The sequence below is a fragment of the Protopterus annectens genome, chromosome 17.part0 (genome assembly GCF_019279795.1).
Source record: "Protopterus annectens isolate FY-2018-M chromosome 17.part0, PAN1.0, whole genome shotgun sequence".
NCBI classification, from domain to species: domain Eukaryota; kingdom Metazoa; phylum Chordata; order Ceratodontiformes; family Protopteridae; genus Protopterus; species Protopterus annectens.
Window position 1 is genome coordinate 733261196 of NC_056751.1, and position 25175 is coordinate 733286370.

The following is a 25175-nucleotide window of genomic DNA, read 5'->3' on the forward strand; positions in this document are numbered from 1 at the left end:
ATCGACCAAGTCAAATAGGCATGATCTCCATTTGACAAAACCAAACTGGGTGGGATCACACGTTTGGAAATTGCCAATGTCCTTGTTTACAAGGTCCATGATAATACTTTCCATGGCCTTGCAGATCAGGCTGGTTAGGCTGATGGGTGTATACTTGCCTGGATCAGTGAACGCTTCACCTTTGTGTAGAGAGATGACAGTGGCTGTCCTCCTTTCAGCTGGGATGAAGCCAGTGCTCAGGCTTTGGATGAACAGGGTGCCTAATGGAGCTGAGAACTCATGCCTGAGTTCATGTAGGATACAGCCAGGGATGATGATGTGTCTCATGGAGACTGTATTTTTTGCCTTTGAGAGGGTATTAAAAACCTGCTCCCTGGTGATGAGGGGAGGGGGGGGCAGGTGCTGGGGATGTCTTGGTTCACTGATTGGGGGGGCAGAGTGGTGAAGTTTTCACTGAACCTGTATGGCAGCAGGTTGACTATATCTACGGCATTTGTATATGGTGTTATTGACCACCATGTCAGAGCAGATTTGGGTGTTAACTTTTTTTTTTTTTTCTTCAAATTTTTTTATTTTTCAAATACAGTTGAATAAATTCCATAGTGTTTGTGTATAACATCTTAAATAACTATATCCACTATTTACATCAGCCTGACACTATAACAGAGCTCAATATATACAATTACTTTATAGGTATAACAATCCAGTTATCAGAGTGTATCTGCTCACTTGTTGTAAAGTGTCAATCAATCATGAGACTTTTTTCCATGGATTGTTAATAAATGGCTTAGGATGAGTCCTTAATTCTTTAATTGGGTGTTACCTTTGAGATTATGGATGTATGTGAAGAAGGCCTTGCGATTGTCCTTAATGGATGTGGCCAATTTGGACTTGAAGTTAGCCTTAGAGGATTTCACCAGTGACCTTATTTGCTTGTTCAGACAAAGGAGAGATTGCTTCCAATTTGTCAGCTGCTCCTTCTTCATCTTGGACAGCATTTTTTTCCTTTTTATTATAGAGTTCATTTATTGCTGCTGCCCCCCAGACAGGTTTCCTCATCCTTAAGGAAGATGGTTTGGTCCTGTCAGGTATTGCGGAGTCCATATAGCAATGCAGGTGCTCGTATAAGGGTGACGCAGTGGTGCATTGGTTAACGTTGCCTCACAGCAAGAGGTTCTTCGATTCTTGGCTGGGGTCCCTTCTGTATGGAGTTTGCATGTTTTCCCTGCGTTCGCGTGGGGTACTCTGGTTTCCTCCCACATTCTAAAATCATGCGTCTGGAGCTTTTCTCCCTGGGCCTCTGCTGAAAATAGGCTCTGTCCTAGTCAGACCTTCCCGGTCAACAAATGTTAAATAAATAAATAGTTTTTTGGTGTAGGTTTGGGCATTAGTGCTACTTCCAACTGAAGAGACGGTGGCTGTGAAGCTGCTTATACCTGCTCTCAGAAGATTGTAGTCAGCTTTGGAAAAGTTTTTTTGTTTGACCCTGATTGGGGGGCGCGGGTGGAGGTCAGGCGATATGGTGACTTCGAATGTGAACGCTTTACGGTCGGATCTTACCAAGAACACTGTAGGGGTGCTACAGTGGTTACTCATGTTGGTAAGGACCAGGTCCAGGATATTTTTACCTCTCATAGGGGTGTCAACTAGCTGATCCAATGCATTGGCATTGATCAAGTTGAAGAATCTCTGGGCATTCATGTTTGGGCTAGAATAGGTCTTCCACTCTGTGGTTGGGTAGTTGAAGTCACCCAGGATCAGGGTAGAGGGTTGAATCTTGATGAATTCAGGTAAGTCCAGATAGGTGGAGTGGGCATCCCGAGTCATGGTTTGGGGTCTGGAGCTAGCTATGATTGTAATAGATGTTTTGTTTACAGTTCATTGCACTTGGAGTGTCTCCTGTGCATTGTACCGTTTGACCAGCCTGGAGATGTGCATGTCTTTGATAAATATTGAAAGTCCACCTCCTTTGGCTTTGTAGCCCTCCGTTTAGGATCGGAAATTATGGAAAGTTGAGTAACCTGGTAAGGCTGAGGTGCTGTCCACAGCTTTGAACCAGGTTTCAGTGACTGCACAAATGTCAGCATCCTCCAGGGCAAGGAATGTGTGCAATGAGTGCAGTTTCATGCTAAGACTCCCGTCCCTGAAGCACATATGACATTCCCAGGTGTGTAACTAATCTCTAATACTTACAGTTTTCATAATTCTCTTTGGGCTTTCCATTACTCCCAGAGTATTCACCAAATGCTTGCCATTTATGTTTGCTCATGTCAGGCTCCAGGGTTACCCGTTTTCATAGCTGGATGACTTCTTGACTCATGCCAGTTCCCACCAGCAGCTTCTAAAGAATTTGGAAATAACCATTTCATACTTGGCCAGTCTAGGGATATCCATAATTCTGTACAAATCCAGCCTGTATCCCTGCATGGAATGATTTTATCTTAGCTCTAAACAAGGATTAAAGTTGTGGGGAGTAAAAAAAAGGGAATGAGTTTGAAGCCAGTAGTATCCGCAACAAAGAAAAGTTGTGGAGCTGGGCCTTTTTGTAGTTATTGAATTGGATTAAACGGTCTTTACGTCACTAGTTTCCAGGCTGGGATGCCATTGGGCCTGAGTACCTAAGAAGTCGTGTGCACTATCCATTGTTCTTTGGTAGGGTAAGTTTAGTCTATTCAGTAAGGTAATTATAGGCAGTTTGCAAGCTCATGGTTTTTACTGTGTCAAAGCAAGCAATTTCAGTGGCCTTTATCTAATCAGGCAGTTGATGCATGAGTGTGATTTACTGCTAAAAAGCACAAGCCTGTAATTTACACATGACATTCGATGCCCTATATTGCAAACTTGCAGTCATCACGTGGATACATTCTGCATTTACTGCTAAGAAGCAGAAGCCTGCAATTTACACATGACATTCGATGCCCTATATCACAAACTTGCAGTCATCACGTGGATACATTCTGCATTTAGTTCTAAGAAGCACAAGCCTGCAATTTACCCATGACATTCGATGCCCTATATCACAAACTTGCAGTCATCACGTGGATACATTCTGCATTTACTGCTAAGAGGCACGATCACTGCAAGGAACCAGTCACACCATTAGCGCTACAGGACGCAAGTAAGATGTACTTCAAAAGAGATTGGTACCTGCCCTGTACTGATTCCACCAGTTTCCTTATGGTATCATTACATGGAGTCAAAGTAAAATTATTTAACAGTAATTTTATTTTAAAGGTAATTTAATTCTAAAGTACAGTCAATTCTAGCTGCTAACAAAATCCTCTTGTACAAAAAAGCAGTTTAATTTAGTGCACTGAAGGGCACGTGTAGACGAGTGTCCATATCCAGTCTTGCTGTGAGCAGAGTGCACTGGCTATCTGTCTGTGAAATGTAATATTGCGTAACTATCATATAGAACAGTTCTGTATTTTAAGATGGAGTATGAACTTACACTTGTAGATAAGTAAGTGTAAACTATTGTTTGTCTATTCAACAGCTGGGAGGAAGTAGATCAGACAATGATGGTAGGGTTAGAGGCCTGGTGTTTAAAAATGATGCTGATTACATTCAAAGTACTGTGGCTTCGAGAGGGGGAGTGGTAAAACAAGGTCAGAGTTTCATTGTGCAACCCATCACTGGAAGTGGATGATGGTCTTTTTTCTGATATGTTTACATAACAGATAAGCAGACCATGGTGTGTTGGATGACTAGATTGTGAAGTCTTGGAGTGAGGTATTTACGATTTTGTGATGTATAAATAGCAGATAATTTTATATTTGGGTGGGGAATTGTTCTGCTAATGGAGAAAATGCAGTTCAAATTGGAGTGAAATCTGAGTGCTAACGTAGAGCAAGGTAAAAAAGTTCACTTTATGGTTCCAAGGGGTAGTAGTGGAAAGGTGTCCTTCCAGCTGCTGAGTGCTTAAGTAGCTAAAATGTTTGTGAATATTAAATAAATTGGCAGTAATATGCATAATAGAACAGCTGTCCAGAGGGGAAAAGGAGCATCCTGCAGAGGTGATGGAATGCACCTTTCAATCAGGTAGATTAATAGAATGTTGTGATTTTAGCTTAGCTCTGAATGAGGATGTAGAACAACTGTCCAGAGAGAAAAAGTGCGTACTGCAGAGATGGTAGAATTTGCCTTTCGGGTAGCGGAATAGACTGATGTGATTTTAACTTGGCTGTGAACAAGGATTAAAGTTAGAACAGCTGCCCAGAAAGGAGAACGGGCATCCTGCAGAGGTGTTGTAATTTTTTGGCTGTGTGTGGGGCAAACTCTGTGACCGGCTGGCTGTGTGGCAGTGCATTATGGGAAGGGGAGGAGCCTTGGAGCAAAATGTCTTGCATGAAGTGCCGAACTCTTATCCATGCAGATCTGATGGAATAACTGTTGAGATGCGCAGAAGATGTCAGCACAAATCTAACATAAGTACATAAATTTTGTTTATTTACTGTTGTCTGTGTTAAAGTTTTTCTCCTGTGACTGATACGGAAAAGGAGCCTTTTGTCATGGTTCATTTGGCGTAGTCTAGTTAAAGAAACAAATAATTTTTTATCATTACATGACTAACTTGACATGGCAGAAATGCCGCCACCTTATTTGTGTAATTTTCTGCGAGTGTGAGTGCTTGGAAGCGGCATTAATCGGTTAGTGACCTGTATCTGTCACGGTTCCCACTTGATTCTTTTTTCTTTCCTTTTTTAGTGAAGGGTGTGAATTTTTATGGCCCCAAGAGTGAATATGTTGTGAGTGGCAGTGACTGTGGACACATCTTCCTGTGGGATAAGTCATCCTGCCAGATTGTTCAGTTTATGGACGGAGACAAAGGAGGTGTGGTAAGTTACCAGAAGTTAAATGTCCTTTTGTCTTTAATGATTCCTTTTTATTTGAAAAGTATAGATGTGTTGTCCTAGCTTGCCTTCATTCTTACCAGGATGGGTTCGGATCCGATCCTCAGATCTGACTTGGCCTTTATACTCAAGCTCGAGGTCTTCAACTAGCCCGTGGCTAAACCCTATACCAGCATGCACTAGGAAAGCTCCCCAAATCTCTCTTGCCACTAAGCAAGATCGGGTGCTCTTTCTACTAGCTCTGGCTAAGTATACCTTTATTGTATTTTCTCTGGCAAAAAATTGCTATTCTGTATTGTTTTTTGATATATATATATATTGTGTATATGTGTGTGTGTATATATGTATATATATATATATATATATATATATATATATATATATGTATATGTGTGTATATATATATGTATATATATATATATATATATATATATATATGTATATATATATATATATATATGTATATGTATATATATATATATATATGTATATGTATATATATATATATATATATATATATATATATATGTATATATATATATATATATATATATATATATATATATATATATATATATATATATATATATATATATATATATATATATATATATATATATATATATATATATATATATATGTATATATAGCTAGTTTTCCTGTGCTAATACTTTAGTTCCTTTTTGTGGCTATTTTCTGCTGTTGGCCGTCGTCTTTCTGTAGGCGTTGTTGTTCCTCTCCCGACTTCTACTTTAAAATTTTATAGCCCGTTTACACTAGAGGGCACTTAACTCCAGTTGTCTTCTCTGTTTGTTGTTTCTCTTCAAGACCCTTTTTTGTAGACAGTTCATTTAAGTTAGAGAACTTGCCTACCTCTTAGCCCATTTAAATTAGAGGGGTATCCCTCCCCTTCTTTCATTTCCATCTACCAGGCATAGTTTGTTTAAGTTAGAGGGCTATGCTCTTCTTTATTCCGTTACTTTTAAATGTCTGCTGTTTAAAAAAAAAAAACTTCTGTACTTATTGATGTTCTTCGTGTTTCACTGTTGCAGTCATTACATTTGGGTTATCTGCCTGCAGGTAGCCCTCAGTCGGCCTGATTAACAAAGTCTTGGGTCCTGCGTCGGTTGCTGTCCCTTCTTCCATGACATCAGGTCGTCAGGGGTATAAAACATGCAGCCGATGCCATTACATCAGTCTTTCTTGCTGTGCGGTGCTCGAAGCAGAAACAGTTCGCAAGTGCCGGTCGGCAGACTCCTGAAATTTTTGTTTTCGAGTTTCAGAACTGAAATCTTCAACTAAAGTTAAGTATCCTGTTGGGGAAACATTTTCTTGCTCCTTACCGATGTCGGTCAAAGTTAATAATTGCATTACTTGTGGAAAGCAAATACCTCATAAAGATTTTCATTCATACTGTATTCCTTGCCTAGGCCCTGACCACGACGTACCTTGCTGTCGGTTTTGTGCTTTATTTAATCAGCGCACTATCCATCGTCTGTATATTTTCACCTTTAAATATTTCGGTTCTTGGTTTAATTATCCAGAAATGTTGTCGGTTAGCCATCCGACTACCAGGATTCCGAAAAAAACGCAAAGATAAAGACAGAGACAGGCTGCCGAGGTCCAAAACTGCCAACGACGCTTCTAAGCCAGTTTGCCGGTATTCAGTGAGGCGCTTTCGCAGCCCCTGATACTCGCTACTTCTGATTCGCAGGCCTCTACTGAGACCCATTCGGAGTCCAGTATGCCACGAGATGCTTCAGCTATGGAACCCGTGGATGTCTCTACCTTGGGTCCGGAGCCGCTGTGCAGGCACCGGCTTCTGAGGGTGTATTCAGCTCTACAGACTTGCATATTAAACCGACGCCTCCTCCTTTACTTAGGCCTAAATCTCGATCCATGCCTAAAAAACGATGCCCAGGCCACATGCTCAGACCTGTATGCCTAAAAAACAAATAAAAATGGCTGAAGATCTAATAACTCTAATCAGGGGTAGCCAACCCCCCCCTTCTAAGAGGGCTAGGACTGAAGTTGATTATGAATCTTCTGATCAGGATTCTGTTGATGTTCTTCGTGTTTCACTGTTGCAGTCATTACATTTGGGGTAATCTGCTGGCCGGTTGCCCTCAGTCGGCCTGAATTCCAAAGTCTTGGGTCCTGCGTCAGTTGCTGTATTCTCTTCCATGACGTCGGGTCATCGGGGGTATAAAACATGCAGCCGATGCCATTTTCTTTAGTCTTTCTTGCTGCGTGGTGCCCGAAGCAGAAACATTTCGCAAGTGCCAGTCGGCCGACTACTGAAATATTCGTGTTTGAGTTTCAGAACCAAAGTCTTCACTAAAGCTAAGTACCCTGTTGGGGAAACTTTTTTCTTGCTTTTTACCGATGTCAGAAAAAATTAATAATTGTATTACTTGTGGGAAGCAAATACCTCATAAGGATTTCCATTTATACTGTATTCCTTGCCTAGGCCCTGATCGCAATATGCCTGGCTGTCGGTTTTGTGCTAGATTTAACCAACGCACTATTAATCGTCGGTATATTTTTGTATCAAAGTATTTTGGAAACAGATTTAATTACCCAGAAATGTCGTCTGATAGCAATCCGACTACCGGAGTACATAAAAATTGCAAAGAAAAGGACAGAGAAAGGCAGTTGAAATCCAAAACCGATGACAAAGCTTCTCCTAAGCTAGTCGCCGGTACTCCGTAAGGTGCCTTCGCAGCCCTTGATACCCCCTACCTTCGAGTCGCAGGCCTCTACCGACACCCATGTGAAGTCCGGCATGCCGCAAGATACCCGAGGTATTGGACCGATGGATGTATCTCCCTCAGATGGGTCCGGAGCCGCTGAGCAGGCACCGGCTTCTGAGGGTGTATTCAGACCTCAACATTTGTACATCAAACAGACGACAGCTGCAAAACCAAAGACAAAAGCAACTTCTAAAACTAAAAAAATGACGCATGAGCCACGTGCACAGGCCTCTATGCCTAAGAAACAGATGATCAAAATGGCTGAAGACCTTATTACCTTGATCAGGGGTACCCATCCCCCTCCAGATAAGAGGCCTAGGCAAGACACTGATTATGAATCTTCAGGTCAGGTTTCTTTTTCTTCTGATGCCTCTTCTGATCAGGAATTTATCTATACCTCCCTATGAGGATTCTGATGCTGAGGAGTTTGTTCCATCTGAATCACCTCCTGAGGATTATTCATTTGGAGAAACCTTGCATACTTTGAGGAAGCATTTTCACTGGGAGAGTCAAGACTTCTCAGAATCAAAAAAGAGGCTCAGGGATTTCCTTCTCCTTCAGCACAAGCCTGTAGCCATTCCCCCTGTCTTAGACATTGTGGATGATGTGTTTTCGGAGTCGAGCTTGACCCCTGACTCCATACATCCGGCTCCCAGTAAGCCTGACAGATATTACAGGGTCCCTGACTCTCATAAATTTTTATTTAGAAACCCTGCTGCTAATCCTGAGACTATTTCACATGGTCCAAAGGGAGTTAAGGCCACAACAGCAAAAAATCCTACCCCCTCTGACAGAGTGAACAGATGGGGAAAAAAGGTTTATACCTCTGCAAACTTGGCAATTGGGGCCTTAAACTGTCAGTTTCATATGCTTAAGTACCAACAACATGTTATGGGATTGCTGAAACAGAAAATGATGATTTCAGAATGTGTAGAAAATAAGGAATTGCAGGAATTATTGCATGCAGCTGAACAAGTTGGAAAGCATACTTTGCAATGTGGTTTTGATTCTTTAGAGGCCTCCTGCAGGGCTGCAGTTACTGGATCTGTGATTAGGAGGCATGCCTGGTTAAAGGAACAAAATTTGCCTGATCATGTTAAAGCTAAATTGCTAGATGCACCTTTACAGCATGATTCTCTGTTTGGTATTAAGGCAGAAGAGGTTTTAAGGAAAGTGGAAGACAAAGCTAAGTCTATGCAAACTGTTAAAGACTTCTTACAAGTGCAGCCACCAAGATTCAGTAGACACTGGCCTACAAAAAATTGGTCCTTTCCTGTGTCAGACAGAGCTCAAAGGGGCAAATCCAGACGCCCTAAGGGTTCCAGATACCAGGCGCAAGACTCATACAGGTCAAAGCAGGGGAGCGCATCCACCTCCAAATCTGGAGGAGATGAAGTGCAAACCTACAGAAAGCAATCCCAATGACTTCCCTCTGCCTACACCAAGCACCTATCCTTTGGCAGCACCCATAGGGGGAAAATTGGCACTTTTTGCTCAAAATTGGCAGTTAATAACCCCGGACAAGTTGGTACTAAACATTGTATCACAGATATACAGATTCCATTTCCACACTCTGCCAATGGCAAATGGTTGACCAGATCTGCCAAAAAATCAATGGGCAGAGGCACAGAAACAGGTTACGTCTCTCATGGATATGGGGGCCATTCAGACAGTACCAGAACAGGAAAAAGGACAATGTTTTTACTCAAGACTGTTCTTAGTACCCAGAAAGGACAAGGCCTGGCAGCCAATACTGGATTTATCAATTTTGAACACATACCTGGACATTCCAAAATTCAAAATGCTGACTTTGCAGCAGCTTCTGCCCATGCTGGGCAAGAATGCTTGGCTGGTGACTTTAGACCTAAAAGAGGCATACCTGCATGTCCCAATAAGACAGTTGTGCAGAAGATACCTCGGATTCAAGGCTGGCTTAATGCATTACCAATTCTCTGCACTGTCCTTTGGCTTATCTACTGCGCCCAGGGTCTTTACAAAGTGCCTGGCACCAGTAATTGCATTTTGCAGACAAAGAAGTCTACAAATATATCCTTACTTGGACGACTGTCTCATTCAAGCAGAGAATAAGGACACTCTTCTTTGGCACCTGGCATTTGTGAAAAAGCTTCTAACATGCCGAGCGTACACAATAAACGAAAAGAAATCGCAACTGGTACCCTCTCAAAAGATAACATTCCTGGATGCAAGCTTGAATACAACTGCCCAGATGGCTTACCTCACGCCAGACAAACAAAGGCAACTGACTACTTACTTCAAACTGATGGCAACAAAAACCCAGATGTTCTTCATTCCACATTGCTGCAGTCCTAACTATTGGGTAGTCCGCTGTCCAGTCTGAAAGTTTCTGAAGTCAGAGTTCACCACAATCAATCAAAGTTATTAGTACGTTGGGGGGAATATTTTGTTTTTCTTGCCTCAGTATTTAACCGGATGTCAGAAAAAGTGAATAACTGTATTTCTTGTGGGAAACAGATACCTCATAGGGATTACCATACTTTGTGTATACCTTGTTTAGGTATTAAGAGAAGGTTAGACTGTGCCAGGTTAGTGTTTGGGATGCTCCGCGCCGCCCGACTAAAAAACGCAAAGATAAAGCAGCAGGAGTCTCAGGGAGAGACTTTACTGTTACAGGATGTATCCTCTCAGGAAGTAGGCCAGGCTGAGGGGCTTCTCAGGTGGCTGTTCTTCCTCTTCCTAAAGTGGTTAGAGCCTCCCTTCTGTTTCCAAGGCTTCTTTGAGGGGCAGGCCTAGTTTAGCTTCAGTGGGGGTTCCTCCTAGTGCTTCAGGGTCCTTGCCTAAGAAACATATGCTTAAAATGGCAGAGGATTTGATTACTATGATAAGGGGTTCTATGCCCCTCCTGATAAGAGGCCTAGGGTGGAACCTGAGTTTGAGAGTTTTGAGCAATGCTCGGAGGCTTCGGAGTCTTCGGCTGAAGACTTGCAGGAGTACCCTCCTTATTCTGATTCTACTCCTTCTGCTTCTCCTCCTGAGGATTTTTCATTTTCAGAGACTCTGCATTCCATGAGGGAGCATTTTAAATGGGAAGGTCAAGATTTCTCTGATTCCAGGAAAAGGCTTAGGGAATTCTTGTTTTTACCCCAGCATAGGCCTTTAGCTATACCTCCTGTTTTGAATGTGGTGGAAGATGTGTTTGCGGAGGCTTCCCTGAATCCTGATTCTTTACCTCCTGCTCCAGTTAAACCGGATAGGTATTATAGGGTGCCTGAAGCTCATAAGTATCTTTTTAAGAGTCCTAGGGCAGACCCGGAAACTGTCTCTCAGGGGCCTAAAGGTGTGAAGGCCTCAGTTGTTAAAAATCCTGTCCCTCCTGATAGAGGCAAGGGCTTTGGATAGATGGGGAAAGAAAGTGTATACTTCTTCCACTTTAGCCATGAGGGCGTTGAATTGTCAGTTTCACATGTTAAAATATCAGAATTATCTTCTTTCACAGTTGAAATCTAAGGTGGATGCTCTGGAGGTATTGAGTGTAAAGAGTTGCAGGATTTAGTTCATGTGTCTGAACAGGTGGGGAAACATTCTTTGCAGTGTGGTTTTGATGCTGTGCAGGCCTCCTCCAGGGTGGCTGCCACTGGTTCTGTTCTTCGTAGGCACGCCTGGTTGAGAGATCAGAATTTAGCTGAGCATGTTAAGACAAGGATTTTGGATGCTCCTTTACAGTCTGATGTGTTGTTTGGTTCGCCTGTGGAAGCAGTTTTGAAGAAAATGGAGGACAAGGCTAAGTCTATGCAAACTGTTAAAGATTTTTGCAGGTGCAGCCGTTTAGTAGAAATTGGCCTACTAAGGGATGGACTTATCCTGCTTATGATTCCCAGTCTAGGGGTAGGTCTAGTGGTAGGGGGCAGACTCAGGGGTTCTTTAGGCCCAGGACAGGAGTTCCCCTGCTCAGACTTCTGGTGAGGCAGGGGTCAGTCCTTTCGTAAGCAGACCCAATGACCTGCCTTTTCAGCTGCCAGTTCATTCTCGCCTGGCAGCACCGTTGGGAGGAAGGCTGTCTCTTTTCAAAGAAAATTGGGATTTAATTACCCAAGACAGATGGGTTCTGGATATTATTCTTACAGGTTTTATTTCCATACCTTGCCTCTTTCAAAGGCATGCCAGACATTCCTCCTCTACAACGACAAGAGGCTCTCAAGCAGATTTCTCTGTTACTCCAAATAGGGGCCATTCAGCCAGTTCCTGTGCCAGAAATTTTATTCTCGCCTGTTCCTAGTACCAAAGAAGGGGAACACGTGGAGACCAATTTTGGATTTATCTACCCTCAACACTTATCTGGACATTCCCAAGTTCAAAATGTTGACGTTACAACAGCTTTTACCTCTGCTGGGCAAAGATCACTGGATGGTAACTTTAGATCTCAAGGAAGCTTACCTTCATGTGCCTATAAGACTAAATTGCAGAAAGTATGCTGGAAATTCTCATTATCAGTTCTCTGCATTGCCCTTTGGCTTATCTACTGCGCCCAGAGTATTCACAAAGGTTCTGGCTCCAGTGATAGCTTACTTCAGGCTAAAAGGAATTCAAATCTATCCTTACTTGAACGACTGCCTGATTCTGGCTCAAGAAAAGGAAGACCTTCTACAGCATTTGGAATATGTCATAGCAGTGCTAAGATGCCTAGGGTATTCTGTGAACGAAATAAAGTCCAGTCTAGTACCCTCTCAAGACATGTGCTTTCTGGGTGTGAGACTGAATACAGCAGCCCAGATGGCCTTTTAACCCCGGACAAACAAAAGAATCTTTCCAGTTACTTCCATCAACTATCTCTTCAGTCCGGGCTGACTGCAAGGACAGTCCTTCAAGCCTTAGGGTTCAGGGCATCTTGTATTCTGGTGCTTCCCAATGCCAAACTGCATATGAGGAAGCTACAATGGTATCTCAAAAATGTATGGACACAGCACTGCCAGGATTTGGACACTGTCATTCAAATCATACCTTGCATTCAAAAGGAATTTTTGTGGTGGGCTCAGGAATGTCACCTAAACAAGGGACTCTCTGTGACCCGCCAGGTCAGATTCTAACGACAGATGCCTCAGACATTGCTTGGGGAGCTCATCTAAATGGAAAGTGGATACAAGACAAGTGGCCTGCCAAACTACAGCATCTACATATCAACATGAAGGAGATGTTAGCAGTCCAGTTTGCATTAATGGCTTTCAAGGAATTTCTTCTTCCAGGGCAGGTGTTGATTCTAACAGACAACACAACTGTCATGTGGTACATCAACAAACAAGGATTCTTACCCATTGTGCAGGCAAGCAATGATTTTATGGGAGACTGCTCAGCTTGCAACTAACTCTTCAGGCAAGGTTTCTGCCGAGCACAGAACTCCTTAGCAGATGTGTTAAGCAGACAAATCATGGATCCCCACGAGTGGAAACTGGATCTTCATGTATTTCAAAAATTGACAGTGTCATGGGGAACTCCAGACATAGATCTGTTCGCTTCTCCACTACACCACCAGCTGCCAAAGTTTTGCACAAAGAGGTTTCATCACATAGCTTGGAGAGTGGATGCTCTTTCTTTCAGTTGGAAAAATCTTCATGTGTATGCGTTTCCACCTCTGCCTCTTCTTCCAAAGGTGCTTCTAAAAGTCAGACAAGACAAGCCAAGGATGATTTTAATAGCTCCAGATTGGCCTCGGCAGCACTGGTACCCATTACTGAGGAGTTTGGTAAGGAAGCCTCCATGGCCTTTACCCTTGATTCCACACCTGTTGTCTCAGAGACGGTCACCTGCTCAATGTCAAGCTTCACTCTCTTCATCTAACAGCCTGGCATATTCTGTTTTGAAAGACAGTAGGTCTCAACTTCCTCAACAAGTTTTAAATGTGATTATGGAAGCCAGGAGACCTAGTACAAGGTGTAACGCAGAAAAATGGAAGAGATTTTTATTTTGGAGTGCAGCAAACAATTTGGAGATTTCTGAGCCAAATTTGAGTGTGGCTCTTCAATATCTTACTGAGTTACTGGACAAAGGTTTGTCTTTCTCTTCCATTAAGATTCATGCTGCAGCAATTTCAGCTCACTATGATTGTGACCCACCATTGTTTTCGCATCCTTTGTTCAAGCAATTTCTTCGAGGGCAAAGAATATAAGACCCCCTCCTACTCCTGCTTGGGATCTCAATTTTGTGTTGGAGAAACTTACTCTACAACCTTTACTGCTGAATTGAAATACTTGTCATGGAAGACTGCTTTTGTTGGCCATTACTTCTGCAAGAAGGGTTTCTGAGTTGCAGGCCCTTATGGCCCTTTTGAGCCTTTTTTGATTTTTCATAAGGATAGGGTATCTTTACTAATCCTTCCTTTATGCCTAAGGTGGTTTCTAGTGTGGCTTTAAACCAAACTATTCATTTGCCTACCTTTTATGCAGATCCCCAAAATAAAGGGAACAGATTTTGCACACTTTAGATGTACACAGGCAATTCGTTATTATTTGAGCAGGACTAAGGATTTTAGGCAGTCTCAGCAGTTGTTTATTTCTTTTGCTTTGAGTTCAAAGGGCAAGCCTGTGTCTAAACAAACTATTTCTAGGTGGATTGGGTGTTGCATTGCATTTTGTTATTCCCATCATGGCAAGGAGATTCCAGCTGGGATTAGGCCTCATTCCACTAGGGCTACTGCCACTTCAACAGCATTTCTAAGGGAGTGGCAACAAAGGATATTTTGGAGGCAGCTACTTGGAGTTCAGTGCATACTTTCTCTAAGCATTATCACCTTCCTCTCTACTCTAAGTCTAGGGCTGGTTTTGCCACAGCTATTTTGCAAGGCATGTTGTCAGTTCCTGCTTCCTTATGATTTGCCAGCCTCCCTTGCCTCTGCTTTGGGATTCTACCCAATAGTTAGGACTGCAGCAATGTGGAATGAAGAACATAGTACAGTTTTGTACCTACCATAAATGTAGATGTTCGAGGATCCACATTGTGCATTGCTACCCTCCCTCCTTCCCTCTGTGTTTAGGGGTGGTTGTGTAGGTGAAGTTATATTCTGCTGTTTTGTATATATTGTACATATATATTTTGGTGCAGGTATGTTGGGAATTTTTGGTTTTGGCCTTATCTTTTCAGGGTCTTCTGACATCTGGGGCAAGAAAAGACTGACCGACTGGACAGCGGACTACCCAATAGTTAGGACTGCAGCAATGTGGATCCTCGAACATCTACATTTATGGTAGGTACAAAACTGTACTTTTTCTGCGAGACAAATTCTGCAGGCTCTGGGCTTCATGGCATCCTGCATCCTACTAATTCCATATGCAAGTCTGCATAGGAGGAAACTTCAGTGGTACCTAAAAGGTTTATGGAGTCAACATTCACACAGTCTGGAAATAATGATTCCTCTCATTCCCTGCCTGCAGCAGGAGTTTCTGTGGTGGTCAAAGGCCTGTCACCAAAACATGGGATGGCCCTTCACTCTACACCCTGCCAGCCAAACCTTAACAGACACATCAGATTATGCCTGGGTGCCCCACATGACAGGAAGATGCATTCAGGGCATTTGGGCACCAAAACAAATGCATCTACATATCAACCAGAAAGAGATGCTACCTGTTCAAAATGCCCTGACAGCCTTCAAGGACTTACTTCATCCAGGACAACTACTGATAAAGATGGACAACACCACAGTCATGTGGTATATAAACAAGCAAGACGGCACACACTGATACCCCCTTTGCAGATTAGCCATGGCACTGTGGGACACAGCTTTGACCTACCAAATACATCTTCAAGCTCAGTTCCTGCCAGGAAAACAAAATACTCTGGCAGACGATTTAAGCAGAAACCTTATGGATCCTCACGAGTGGAAACTAAATCCACAAGTCTTCAGCATGATAACAGATAAATGGGGGAGCCCAGACATAGATTTATTTGCCTCTCCTCAAAATTATCAATTGAAAAGAATCTGCACAAGGACTTACCACAGACAAGCATGGAAAGTGGATGCCCTAGCCTTCAGTTGGAAAAACCTATCAGTTTACGCCTTTCCTCATCTGCCTCTTCTACCCAAGGTCCTCCTAAAAGTCAGACAAGAGAAGCCAAAGATGATATTAATTGCCCCGGACTGGCCCCGCCAATACTGGTACCCAATCCTAAGGAACTTGTCTCCATACCCAGCTTGGACCTTGCCTCAAAGACCACAACTACTGTCCCAGCAAAGCAATCAGATCCTGCACAATCAACTACAGATTCTGAACCTGGCGGCATGGCTAATCATGTAATCATACAAACAACAGCTCTCAGTAAAGCTGTGATGGATGTCATTTTGGAAGCCAGAAGGTCTAGTACCAGAAAATCTTTTGCTGACAAATGGAAGAGATTCTGTGCTTGGAATCAAGCACAAGGAGCTGATGCAGCAGAACCACATATTCCTCAGATATTACAATACTTAACTGAGATGCTTGACAAAGGCCTATCTTTCTCATCAATCAAAACCCATGCCTCTGCCATTTCGGCTCTTACAATACAGAGCCACCAATCTTTTCTCATCCTTTACTAAAGCAGTATCTTAGAGGAGCCAAAAATTTAAGGCCTCTTAGAAGATCACCATTACCTGCATGGGACCTCAATTATGTGTTGGAAAAGCTCACCCTGCCTCCATTTGAACCAGCTGCTACCGCTGATATAAAGTTCTTATCATGGAAGATGGCTCTGCTACAAGCAATTACTTCAGCAAGAAGAGTTTCAGAGCTACAGGCCCTCATGGCTGTAGAGCCTTTTATCCAGACAGGGTGTCTCTGAGGACAAGTCCTACTTTTATGCCTAAGGTGGTTTCCAGTGTGGCTCTTAACCAAACAATTCATCTGCCAACTTTTTATCCAAAGGGGGAGAGAATTCTGCATTCCTTGGACGTACACAGACAGCTAAGATTCTACTTGAGCAGGACTAAAGCCCTAAGAAAAACTGAGCAATTACTAGTGTCATATGCTGCAGGATCAGAAGGAAAGGCTATTTCAAAGCAGACAGTTTCAAAGTGGATAAGCCACTGCATCCGTTTCTGCTACTTACACCATGGTAAACCTGTGCCCAAGGGCATTAGGTCTCTTCCACCAGAGCTGCAGCTACTTCAGCAGCCTTTCGCAGAGGAGTACCAACCAAAGACATTCTAGAGGCTGCTACTTGGAGTTCTGTTCACACCTTTGCAAAGCATTACCATTTGCCTCTTTACTCTAAGTCCAGGGCAGGCTTTGCCACTGCAGTGCTTTATAGCAGCACCTAATGCTGTTTAGCTCCAGCCTCCCAACTATAGCTTTGGGATTCTACCCAAATGTAATGACTGTAACAGTGAAACACGAAGAACATAGTACAGTTGTGTACACGTACCATAAATGTAGATGTTAGAGTGTATTCACTGTTGCAGTCCAGGTTACCCTCCCGCTATCCCCCTGTCATTCTAAAGTTCATCTTTCCTTCTCTGTCTTCTACAACCTATGTGTGGTGTATTTGCTTGTAGATAAAGGTAAAGTTTATATTGATGCATGTATATATAGATACATATAATATTGGTACCTTTTTGGGGGCACCTGACATCGGGGGCAAGGGAGCAATAAGGCTGAAGACGTTCTAAAAAAGATGGAAGATTAAGCTAAATCTATGCAAACTGTAAAAGATTTCTTAAAGTGCAACCTCAAAGATTTAGTAGGCACTGGCCTGCTAAGAATTGGTCCTTTCCAGCTCTTTCCAGATCCACTCAAGCCAAACCCAGACACACCAAAAGCACCAGGTTTCAGTCCCAAGGGACTCTCAGAACTAAGCAGTGGGGGGCCTCAACTTCCAAATCTGGAAATAACAAGATACCCCCCTATGGTAAACGGTCTCAATGACTTTCCTTTAAAATTATCAAGCACTTACCTTTTAGCCACCCCTTTGCGGGGAAAGATTGCTCTTCATGCAAAAAACTGGGAACTCATAACCCAGGACAAATGGGTTTTAAATATAGTGTCCCAGGGATACAGATTTCATTTCCACACGTGGCCAACACCAAACGGGTGGCCAGACCTGCCCCCAAATCAGTGGGCAGAGGCACAGAAACAAGTAATTTCCTTCTTAAACGTGGGGGCCTATTCAGCCAGTACCAGAAGAGGAAAAGGGACAAGGTTTCTATTCCAGGCTTTTCCTGGAACACAGAAAAGACAAATCATGGTGTCCAGTTCTGGACCTGTCTACTTTAAACACCTTTCTGGACATCCCAAAATTCAAGCCTATGCTAGGCAAAGATGCCTGGTTGGCAACTCTAGATTTAAAAGAAGCTTACCTGCATATCCCAATCAGGGAATCTTGCAGAAGATACCTACGCTACAAAGCAGGCTACTTGCATTGTCAGTTCTCTGCACTGCCCTTTGGCTTGTCTACTGCACCCATTTTGCAGGCAAAGAAATATTCAAATATATCCATACCTGGACGATTGTCTAATTCAGGCAGAAAATCAGGCCGTACTTATAAATCATCTAGTGTTTGTGAAAAGGGTTCTGACTTGTATAGGGTTACACCATAAACGAAAAGAAATCACAACTGGTACCCTCTCAACAGATTACATTCCTGGGTGCAAGCTTGAATACAACTGCCCAGATGGCTTTCCTCATGCCAGAAAAGCAAATTAATTTGGTAACTTACTTCAAACAAGTGGCCACAAAAGCCCTACTATGTGCAAGACAAGTACTGCAAGCCTTTGGGGTTCATGGCCTCCTGCATTCTTCTAATTCCATATGCAAGACTGCATTTGAGGAAACTTCAGTGGTACTTAAAAAGTCTATGGTGTCAACATTGTCACTGCCTTGAAACCTCTTTTCTCTAAATCCAGAGCAGGCTTTGCCACTGCTGTCCTGCGGGGCCTTATAGCTGCCCCTACTGCTGTATAATTCCATCCTCCCAACCATAGCTTTGGGATTCTACCGAAATGTAATGACTGCAACAGTGAAACACGAAGAGCATAGTACAGTTGTGTACACTTTCCATAAATGTAGACGTTTGAGTGTATTCACTGTTGCAGTCCTAGTTACCCACCCGCCAGCCCCCTGTTTTTCTTTTACTATGCCTCTTCTTTCCTTTACTATGCTCAAAAGCCTTTTTGGTGTATTTGCTTTTATTTGGAGGTATATTTTTTATGTTCTGAATGACATGCATATATGTGTGTGTGTGTGTGTGTGTGTATATATATATATATATATATGTATATATATATATCTCTTTCTCTCTCTCTCTCTCTCTCTATATATATATATATATATATATATATGTATATGTATTTATATATATATATATATATATATATATATATATATATATATTTTTTTTTTTTTTGTCATGGAAGAAGGGACAGCAACCGATGCATGATCCAAGACTTTATTAATCAGCCCGACTGAGGGAAACCTTCCAGCAGATTACCCAAGTGTAATGACTGCAACAGTGAATACACTCTAACATCTACATTTATGTTAAGTGTACATAACTATACTTTTTATCTACGCCTTTCCTCCCTTTCCGTTAATACCCAAAGCTCTTCAGAAGGTTGATACTCATCGCCCCATACTGGCCTTGTCAAATCTGGTTCTCCTTCCTGTGGCCTCATCTTCAGGAGGAGCCTTGGATTCTGGACCCAGTTCTGGACCTTTTGACTCGTGTGTCAGGAATGCTCCATCTTTCTCTTCAAACCATCAAATTAACAGCTTGGCTGCTCAGATTCCAACCATAGCCAGGTTTCCTAAACTGAATCTCTTCTCATAAGGCTTCATTGAGAAAGATGTATCGAACCAAATGGAAAAGATTCTCATTATGAGCGTCTTGTAACCACATTGATCCCTTTACTGCCCCAGAGTTAATTCCATTTTAGAATTCCTAACAAAATTATTCAATGAGGGTGCAGCTGCGGCTACCATAACAGTCCAACTAGCAGCGATATCTAGTTTTCATATAGGTGAATCTGGCCTCAACACCATGTCTCATATGCAATGCAAAGCATTTCTTAAAGGTACTCTATTACTTCGACCACCTATCAGAGACTCCCCAGCACCATGGGACCTAAATGTCATTCCATCTCGTTTAACCCCCCCCCCCCTTTTGAGCTAGCATCATCTTGCAAACTCAAGTTTTTAACATGGAAAACTATTCTCTTGATAGCAATTACCTCTGTTAGGAAAGTGTCAAGAGCTGCAAGCTTTGTCTATAAAGCCCCCTACTTGCTTTTCCATAGAGGCAGGGTTACCTTACGAATAAAACCCTTCCTTTTTGCCAAAGGTATGTTCAGAGCCAAATTTGAACCAGTCTGTGGAGCTACCAGTCATCAACTGGATGTGCATAGACAGGTACGTTTCTACTTGCACAGGCCTTCTTTTTGTACTCTGAATTATTGAACTGCCTTTACTTTTATTATTATTCTTATAACTTCAAATAAGATATGGGGAGCTTTCCTTGTGCATGTTGGGATAGGGTTTAGCCATGAGCTAGTGGAAGACTTCAAGCTTGAGTATAAAAGCCGAGGATTGGATCTGAACCCATCCTATGTAAGAATGAAGGCAAAGATGGACAAAGCACATGGAATGTTATGGTGAGTACATAACTTTTTTTATTCACAGCTGCAAAGAATTGCTGTAGCAAGCACTCACAAGACAATACAACCGAGTTTAACGAGCACAAATGAGGATATCAAATGTGGAAATCGTGCATTGAAAATAGCAGACTAAAATGCAGGTTTATTCTGAACGTAAAATGCTACTTGGTAAAAATGTTATAAAGTTTTAACAGTAACATCACATATTTATATTGCACTCATTTGGTTATTTGTGTTCATACTTGTCACCCAACTTGCAGTGGAGGAGACGATACATCTGTCAAGAATAAGACCCCTCTCCTCATTATCTGAATAACTCATCGGTGGCTAACACTCAGCAACTTAATGCAAATGTCGTGCATCACTTTTTTTGTATTTTCTGGTGGTAGATTTCTCAGCTTTCCACTTCCTGTTGATTAGTGTTCTTAATAGCTGCCTTCAGAAGACGCACAAATGTTTTTTTTCATGAATTGCCATCCTTGTCTTCTGCCCGTTAAATGGAGATGAAGGCAACACCACAGGAACTGGACTAAGTGCTTCAAGCCTGCCATGTACCTCTGCCGTAAAATGGAGATGCCAAAGACCATCTTAAGAGTGATGCCTCCAGTTATTAATTTTGCCTACTTTTACCTCCATCACTCAATAGAAAAGTCAGATGAAATGTATTTAATGGTGTCTATAACCAGGGATTCTGGAAGATAAGGTTAGATAAAGCAACTCCGGCGTGTGTAAATTTACTAAACTCTTAGGATGGCAAGATTCCTTAAAATGCCTTTCGGTACTTCATCAGCACTAGTGTATTTTTTTTTCTTATGTGAGGTGAGACCCAAGGGCATGATAGGAGACAGATAAGGCTACTGAATCAATTAACATAATTTCAGATTAAATAAGAGTAAATGTAAAATAAGATTAACAGTTCTGACATGCGTGTGTCATATGGCTGTGGTACCTGATGCGGAAAAAGTGAGATCAGTTGTGCAGATGGCAAAGGCAGAAGTCAGGCTTACATTACAAAGGTTTTGGGGAGTAATGCAGTATCTTGCAAAGTTTATACCTAATGTTTAAGATCACTATGCTACTAAGAAAGTTGTTACTGTTATTTTAACAGGTTGGGTTGTATCTGGGACCTTACAGTTGTTTAGACATTACAGTTGCAGCAAATTCCCAGTGTTGTAATTACTTGCTGCTTCCCATTTTAATTAATGAAGGACATTGTGAGTTTCAGTAATGTTTTAGGAAATGTGCATATATGCAGACACCCTTTTACTTAAAAATGTATTTAAAACAAAAAAGATATTCACATTATATTTTTTTTACTTCTCTCTTCACCATGCATTAACCTCTTAGTTCTGAGGTCCTCATGGCTCAGACCGAGGTTTCCAAGTAGAGGACACAAAAATGCAAGGAAGGTGGTCACTTTCTGGTTCATTCCTGTAATCAAACTGAGCTACTTTTTGCTTTCCTCCCCACTTCAAGGACCTTACCTTGTGTTTTCTTTGCCATCACTCATTTGTCCCATTAGTTATGGCAGGACAGGAGCCAGGTGTTCCCTGGCTAGGAGAAAACACTATGGCTCATTTGTTTCTGCTGGGGAACCTTATATTCCTCAGTGAGAGTCCAAGTAGGGAACAAATGTATGACGTAGCCATTGTCTCTGTACAGTAATGGACAGTCTTGATGGCTTCTCTGAACCTGCAGTGGCTACCACCTGAGGGGGGAAGTGTGCCTCTACATGGCATTTTCATGTCACCTGCATAGTACAGAATCCATTAGTGGCTGCACTTGTTTTCTCGGCCTGGAACTGCATTAGAGGGACACACACTGCTCCCACTAGGTGCAGTTTGTGTGTTGAGCCAGAGCTAGATCATTCCCATCCTCTCCAGCCATCTGTTATAGACACCCAAGTTACTAATCAAACTCTGGTTTCTCATATCATCAGGGCTTTATCCCTCTACACTGTGGAGTTGGATATGGGGAGAACTTTGGCTCTGCTATCACTTTTGCTGTTGCCTGTCATACAGTTAAGCCATATTACAGATGTGGATGGAAATGGAAAAGACACCATCTCTTCAGGAAGTTAAGTTATCTGTTTCTTCCTCTCATCAGTTCCCTGCTTTGACTTTTGGTCTATCTACAGCTCCATGGTTATTTACCAAATGCCTTGCCCTTGTGGTAGCTTTCTGCAGACTTCAGAAAATTCAGATATTCTCTTATTTTGGTGTACTTTTAATTCAAGGTCCCTGTCAACAGCTCCTGCTTCAAAGTCCGTATTTCACTGTGCTTTTTTGTGCAGTGTGGGGTTCACTGTCAATTTCAAAAAGTCTGTGTCTATTCCCTTTTAGAACAAAGTGTTTTTGGATTTCAGACTTCCGACCATTCCAGAGTTGGCATCTCTTCCTCCCCAAGTCCTGTCTTTGATTGCTTATTTCCAGTCTCTTTCTCCTCTTCCAGTCCTTCCTGCAAGGTAATTTCTCTTGAGCCCTGGGTACGTAGCATCCACCATTCCCATAGTTTCCTTTGCCAAACTCCACATTAAGCAGTTTCAATGGTATTTCAAGGCTGTTTGTGTCTGCAGTATCTGGTTCTCCTCTTACCTTGTCTTTATCTTGAGCTGTGCTGGTGTATTCAACAGATTTCCCTAAATCCATGTCTGCCTTTTCAGCTTCCTCTCCCTACTCTGCATGCTTCCAGTCATGATTGGGGAGCCTCCTTCAAAAGCCTGAAAGTCCAGGGTCTTTCATCCCATCAGCAGATGACAGACTATATCAAGATCAAAGAGATGAAGGCTTTACTCCTAACTTTCTAAGCCTTTCATTCACTTTGGGTTCCAGGTCCTTTACCACGTTTTTGTGGTACCTCAGCAAGAAAGGGGTCATAAATTCTTTAGTTTGCAGACTGGCTCGTCAGACTTGGAATTTTGCATTCCACTATCACTTGGTTCTTCAGATGGTTTATATCCCGTCACATTACAGTCTAGAGACAGACTCTTTGAGCAGGTCCTGGCCACATCCTCATGAATGGATGTTTCACAGGGAAGTGTTTCTTGACATTGTACATCTGTGTGGTACTACTAAGGTAGATCTTTTTGCCTCACCTCTGAACAGACAACTTCCCTACTGTTCCAGAGTGCCACATCCTCCGGCTTGGAGAGTGGATGCCATGCCTTTTTCTTGGAAGGGGATATTTCTGTATGACTGTTTGCCTCATCTATTTCCCAAGGTGCTGCAAAAGATCATGTGGGACACACCCATAATCTTGCTGGTGACACCCTTTTAGCCCAGATGGCACTAATTTTCTCCCTTCTTTCACCTGGCCAGGGGTAGTCATCACAAGTTACCTCACAGCATGGATCTTGTCGTTCCCGCTCACTTGTCCACACTCAGCTGACACAGTGGGTGACAGAGTTTTTGATTCCTTTCAGGCACCAATTATCTGAGGATGTGCTTCGGGTTTTGCAGGAGTTCAAAAAACCCACTGCTAGGAAATCCTGTGTAGCTAAATGAAATAGATTTTCTGTTTGCTGTCTCAAGCATGATCTGGACCATTTTTTTGTGGGAATCCCCACAGTCCTCTCCTATTTGTATGAGTTGCTCAATGCTAGTTTGGCATAAAGTTGATTTGTCAGCCATTTCTGCCAGTCTACCTTTGAGTCCACCTTGAGCTTTTAGTTTTGATGTCAAAAATTTCTGAAAGCCAGTCTTCATATCAGGCTTCCAAGAAAAAACCTATTACTTCTCCTTGGGAACTTTAATTTTGTTAAAAATTTGACTCTGGCCCCTTTTGTGAGCCTGCTTTTTTCTTCACTGCAGCGTTCTATTTGGAAGACTATTGTTGGTGGCTCTTAACTTCTACCAAGAGGGTCTCTGGACTCCAAGCTGTCATGGTGTTTTTTTTACACAAGGACAGGGTATCTCTTCATAGCAGTCCTAATTTTATGCCAAAGGTGGTTGATTTGTCCTTGGATCAGTCTATTCATCTTCCCTCCATTTTTCCTTCTCCACAGACTTCTGAGAGGATGCTACACATCTTGGATTTATATAGAGAGTTTAGATATTAGTTGCATAAGACAACACATCTGAGCCTATTTTCGGGAGAAATGCTCCACATCTGGAAGTCTGAGCAACGTTTTGTTTCCTTTCATGCCAGCAAATTGGGTTTGGCAGTATCTAAGTAAAGCATCTCCTCCTGAAATTCTAAGACCATTTCTTTGTTTTAAAAGCGAACAGCTATTCTACCAAAGCAGTAGCCTCTTTTTGTTCTTTTTTTCAAGGGTCTGGATACTGCATCCATCTTGAAAGCTGCTACTTTGTCTTCTGTCTGCACTTTTACTAAATATTACAAGTTGGATGTAATTTCCAGGGCCACAGCAGGACTTGCCAGGACTACTGTCTTTCATGAATTTGTGGAGGGCTGTTCTCTACCTTACTCCTTACATATATTCCAGTCACGTTTGCACTCTCCCAAGAGTAAAGAGGACTGCATCAGTGATAAGGAAGGACATAGTATAGTTATGCTAGATGTTACTGTGACATCTGTCCTCTGTGCTAGTGATCAAGGAGCCTCAAACCTCACCACTTACATCATTGTGGAATGTTCACAGTGAGAATAATGCACAGTATTTTCAGATGCAGCTCTCTACACCAAGTGCAGTTTCCTTTAAGAGCACACAGAGAATGCATACTCCAGTCCCTGGGATAGGCTTTCTCTCCAGGCCTAAGCAAGACTCCCACTGACCACTATAGAACTGAGTCCTTAACGAGATGTGCTAGGCCAAGTCCTCCACCACACTGTCTGCAAAATCAGTGCATTCAGTGTTCCTGTTCAAAGTAGCTGTCTCACACACACCTTGGAAAGGCTGGCACAGCTTATCTGCTCTGCCACCTCCACCCAGATTATAAGATAGATTTACTGCCACCAGAGCACATTAAGCCATGTACGTTAAGGCTGTTACCAGGGTACCCAGTTGCACTTAGTAAAATTAAT

General features: G+C 42.3%; 1 protein-coding gene across 1 annotated transcript in view; it reads left to right on the forward strand.

The window, feature by feature from the left end:
* The window catches only part of DCAF8 (DDB1 and CUL4 associated factor 8), a 1751511-nt gene that overhangs the window by 1345984 nt on the left and 380352 nt on the right, over positions 1–25175 (forward strand). The window contains exon 11 of the mRNA XM_044059248.1: positions 4708–4838. Within this exon, the coding sequence (XP_043915183.1) occupies positions 4708–4838 (131 nt within the window). The remainder of the gene's footprint in view (positions 1–4707; positions 4839–25175) is intronic.